A 4,734-nucleotide genomic window follows, 5' to 3' on the forward strand; every position below is an offset into this window, starting at 1 on the left:
GCTTGTCGTTCTCGTCGATGTAAACGAGTTGCGTCTCCGTCGTGCCCGTCATGAAGTGGGCCTCGAGAAAGCTGTCGTCTGTGGATTACGGAACGTAAGTCAGAACCAAGTTGGATGTCTATGCATACGGCAAGAGGAACACTAACCGTTGGGAGAGATGGGTATCCACTGTTTCACGAGGATATCTTGTAAGGATACGTGGAAACTTATCTCATCCCCATCGGCTTTTCTTGCGAGTGCACTTTCATACATCAGAACCTGTAATACGGAGGTTCAATTGCATATTACCCAACTTGAAATAAAGTAACTGTTACTAAATAGCCAATAAGTAACTACTCACTCACCAGCTCTTCCGATAGCGGGTAAATACGTGATCCGCTGACTTTCACATGATACCTGACGTTCAAACTTGCACCCGCCTCGCGCTGATTCGCCGAAACACAAAATAAATCGAAATTGTTGTAGAAAACGTGAAGATAATTACCAAACCTCCATTATAACGGGCTTAACTTACCCAGTAATCCTTTAGGTGCATCATATCACTGTTTGTGGATTCATCTGTGTCATAGAGCACAAGAGGCGCCACTGATGGAGTCCCCCGAGGTACAGGGAAGTCCACATCAGGATACAGGGCAGACACTTTGGGGGAAACGGATGCGAAGGACATCCTGTGTTCGACAAGTAAGGCAAGATGTTTCATCCGAGCGCTTTCCGACATCTCAAAGAACAAAAATACCGGAAGTTGGTCAGTTTACTAAACGTTCTTGTCCACTGAACAAGTTCGATTAAAGTTGGTTTGTGCCGTAAGAATCGAGCGTAAGAATACATTTTTTGGGGGGCTAAATTTAGGTCGGAGAGGAGTAAATTGTGAATGACATTATTGACCTTTGTTAGGTGCGCTTGTATGGGAACAATTGAACATCACCCACTCTCGCTTCAGAATAATTCGATGAAAGCTTTGTAAATAAATTTTAACTAACCTGCCGATAGCGGCGAGCAGGAGTCGCAGGGGATCAGGATGGGAGCGCTGCGTGAGAGGGATGTGGTAGTTGTCAGGCAGCGCGCGCTTCAGGATGGCCTGCAGCAGGCCGTGAGGGGCCACCTCGATCAGGACGGCCCTCTCGGGGATGAGCTGTAGTGCCTCTTCGAACAGCACGGGGCTCAGCAGGTTGTTGGTCTGGTACTCGGCCGAGCAGAACTTAGCCAGCTCGCTATCCTGGAATGAGGCAAAGATGGCTCTTTATGCTTCTGTTGGTCTTGAAGGGCTAGGAGAGGGGTCGAAGTCTTACCCGCTCGTCGACGGGCACCGACGTCGTGATCCACCTGGAGGAACGGGGCTTGGGCTGCGGGATAACCTCTTTGAGGTGCTGCAGCAGGTGCGGTGCGGCATGCTGGATGTACCGCGAATGGTACGCGATGTCGGACACATTGACAGCCCGGGCGAACACGCCCTCGTCGCTGAGCTTCCTGACGAATGATTCCACGTCCTGCGCGGGGCCGGAGAGCGTGCAGCTGGTGGACGAGTTGTGGCAGGCCACGTCGATGGTGGGGGGCAGGCGGGGGAGCACATCCTGGTAGCCGAGTCCTTGGGGCAAGAATCACGAAGTTAATGCGAATGGGGGAAGAAAGAGTTGGGGAGAGTCCAGGAGAAGGTCCTACCGATCGCGGCCATCTTGCCCTTGATGAGCGGGACCGCGTTGGAGGCCTTGCCACGTGCAAACGCGGCCAGGATCGCCTGCTCCTCCGTGAAGCAGCCGTCGGCGTAGGCGCAGCCCAGCTCGCCTGCGGAGTGGCCCACCATGCCTTCCGGGACGACACCCACGGCCGTGAGCACGTTGGTGAGCGCGACCTGGCAGGCGGTGATGCCCACGAATGACTTGAGGATGTTGTCGAACGCTGTCGGCCCCGTTTCAGTCAGGATGGCCTTCAGGTCCATCCCGCGTGGCTCCAGCACGGCGTGGAGGCGGTCGATGGTCTCGGCGAACACGGGGATCTTCATGAGCGCCGTTCCCATGCCCGCCCACTGACTGCCCATGCCCGAATACACGAACCAAACTGGCCTCTTCTCGAGCGGCTGGCGATGGTAATATCATAAGTGTTATGGTTCCTCAAAACACTGGCCAGGCCACCCACCGCACACAACTTACCGCGACAAGGGTGTCATTCCCGACGGAGGGGCAGATGACGTAGCCCCGGTAGGTGTACCCTCTGATGTCGTCGCTGAACACGTCTTGCAGCAAGCGGTAGTAGTTTGTGTGAAATGGAGCGGATTGTATCTGCGTTTTACGAACAAAACTACTAAATGTACACGGGAGAAAAAAAAATCAGGCAAATTTGGCACCCCACCCGTGCCAAAAAAATAGCTATAGGATAAAATATTTAGCTGTACTGCTAAGTAGTATTGGCGATACAGCTAGTTCATTGCTTCAGTTTGGTGTACTACTAAAAGGTTAGCAAGGAAGCTAAAACAAATAGCTGGGCCAATGCTGACGAATTTTTTGCACTAGTGCTAAAAAAATTAGCTAGGGTGCTATTTTTGTTTTTGCGTGTTGGCCTCATTTTGTTCTGGATGTGCGCCACGGACTTACCTTGTTGACGACTCTTGCGGCTGCCTCCTCGTTTCTGGCCGAGAAGGTGATGAGGCGCGGCAGGTGGTCGGCGGGGTCCTGGACGCGGCCGGGGCCGCGGGGGTTGCCCCCTAGCACAGCGTGGCCCACCATGGAGGAGAGTGCCATGGTGTGGACGGCCAGGACGCTGTCCTCGGACAGGTGCAACGGTGTGTTCTTTTCAACGACCTGCAGCAGTACGAAGAGGTCATGATCCTGTTAAGGTAGAAAGTATCTCCTCGCCCCAGTCGACGCACCTGGAGCCTGCCCGCTACCAAACCCGTGGCCTCGCTGTTGGGCTCCTGGAAGTTGATTGTGGCCGGGATGACGCCCGTCTCCATGGCGACCACCATCTTGCAGATCGCAGCCAGGCCGTTGACGCAGTCGACGTGGCCGATGTTGCTCTTGACGGAGCCTATCTGCAGGGGGCTTTCTCGCCCCGCCTCCTGGACCAGCGCCTGGTCGATGGCGTTGAGCTCGCACGCGTCCCGGATGCGGTTGCCGTTGCCGTCGGCTTCCAGGTAGGCGATCGTCTTGGGGTCGATGGCGTGCTTCTCGTAAATCCGCCGTAGGAAATCTCGGGTGCCCTTTGGGCTGGGCAGTGTGAGGTTCAGGTCGCATCGCGGCACTATGAACTCGACCTCGGTGGCCAGCACCCTGGCGTAGCATCGCTTGGCCTGGTCGGCGCGCTGCAGGAACAAGGCGACGGCCCCGTCACTGCGCACCGCCCCGGTTCCTGCAACAGGAGCAAAACGCCAATGTCGTTCTGGGAAAAGCAATACATGCTTTTATTGACGCAACCTACTGTACCCACCGTTTGCATCGAAGCTCCTGGTGACCCCCTCGTCGGTCACGAGCCCCAGCTGGTTGAGCAGCACCGAGGTCGCGGCGTAGCGGCTGATGCTCCCGCCCACGACGAGCGCGGCGTCGCACTGCCCATCCCGGATGGCGTCGGCGGCGTGCTTCAGCCCCAGGAGTCCGCCTACCCAGGAGCCGTCGACGGTGCAGCTGGGCCCTGGTGGATGCGGTATTGTAAAGACATGACGGGACTGGTGGTTTTTTACCTTTTTTCTGTGGGCGCTTACCGTTGAAGTTGAAGAAGTTCGAGATGCGATTGGGTTGCATGGACCGTGACATGCCCATGATGATGTAGCCGTCTTTAATCTTCTCCATATCACCGGTGTGGAGAAGAGTCTGTTCGAACTCATTGATGCCGGAGCACGCGAATACCCCTGTGTTCGAGCCGCTCAGGGCCGTCGGATGGAGACCTGCGAAAGTTAGTGGATGCATGTCCCCGTGTCCCCGTCAACATCAGCTTGCCGTCATCTCCACCGACCGGCTGCCCGGCCGCCTGCCGTCACCTCTTCTTACCAGCGTCTAGGATGGCCTCGAAGCTGCGCATGTAGCCGATCTTTGACGATGGGTCCGTCACCTTAGCCAGCCTGCGGCTGATCCCGAAGAAGAGCTCGTCGAAGTACTCGTAAGGGGTTTGGCCGCATACAGGCGTGAAGACGTCTGCGTTGAAATAAACGTAGAGTGACGTCGGATTGTACCCGGAGGTCTCCCGCATAGTTACATACCACGCCACGAATCCGTACGGCCAAGGCTCGAACTTTCGAGGGGACCGACTGACTAAATGCGACTGATCCAGCAGTCGGTGCTGCGACTGCAGGGCTCCTAAGCGGTCCAGTCGGGAGCGACTGCTCTTCAGTCGGAGCGACTGCCGTTCAGTCGCCTGCTACTGCCGCCTAAGGGCGTGGCATAGAGTAGCGCAGTGCCACTTCGGCCTCTAAAGTAGGCAAAACGTTCCCCCACCATGTTAACCCGCTCGCTCTCCGGCCAGTCGGTCTCCGACTGACGGCAGTCGCTGTCAGTCAGTCGGAACCCCCGAAAGTTCGAGCCTTGCGTACGGCCCCAGGAAGTAGGCAACTTGCACCCCGACGTTAAAGCGGTGCAGTGTGAGGGTGTGTGTAGGGGTCTTCTTTCAAATACCACGCGCGCTTTCAGGGGTGTGTGCACAGTCCCAAATGGATCTGAACCATCATTGATGCCCGTAGGACCCCCATAATATTTGTAGGTCAGGGTACATGATCATTTTGGGACCCCATAACATTTGTAACCCCCCCCC

The 4,734-nt window shown here is 56.0% G+C and overlaps 1 protein-coding gene across 1 annotated transcript; it reads right to left on the minus strand.

Moving 5' to 3' along the window:
* Positions 1 to 4: 4 nt before the first annotated feature.
* Positions 5 to 3,616, minus strand: LOC113210546 (fatty acid synthase-like; the record flags this gene model as incomplete). The annotated part of the gene is made up of 11 exons (XM_052268615.1): positions 3,421 to 3,616; positions 2,864 to 3,342; positions 2,589 to 2,795; positions 2,148 to 2,276; positions 1,660 to 2,074; positions 1,290 to 1,585; positions 981 to 1,216; positions 515 to 668; positions 345 to 425; positions 147 to 258; positions 5 to 78 (listed from the first exon to the last, which is right to left on the minus strand). Coding segments are annotated over exons 2-11 (1,800 nt in total), but the record flags the coding sequence as incomplete, so codon positions are not given.
* Between the last annotated feature and the right edge of the window lie 1,118 nt (positions 3,617 to 4,734).

The sequence above is a fragment of the Frankliniella occidentalis genome, unplaced genomic scaffold (assembly GCF_000697945.3).
Source record: "Frankliniella occidentalis isolate FOCC.00 unplaced genomic scaffold, Focc_3.1 Scaffold73, whole genome shotgun sequence".
NCBI classification, from domain to species: domain Eukaryota; kingdom Metazoa; phylum Arthropoda; class Insecta; order Thysanoptera; family Thripidae; genus Frankliniella; species Frankliniella occidentalis.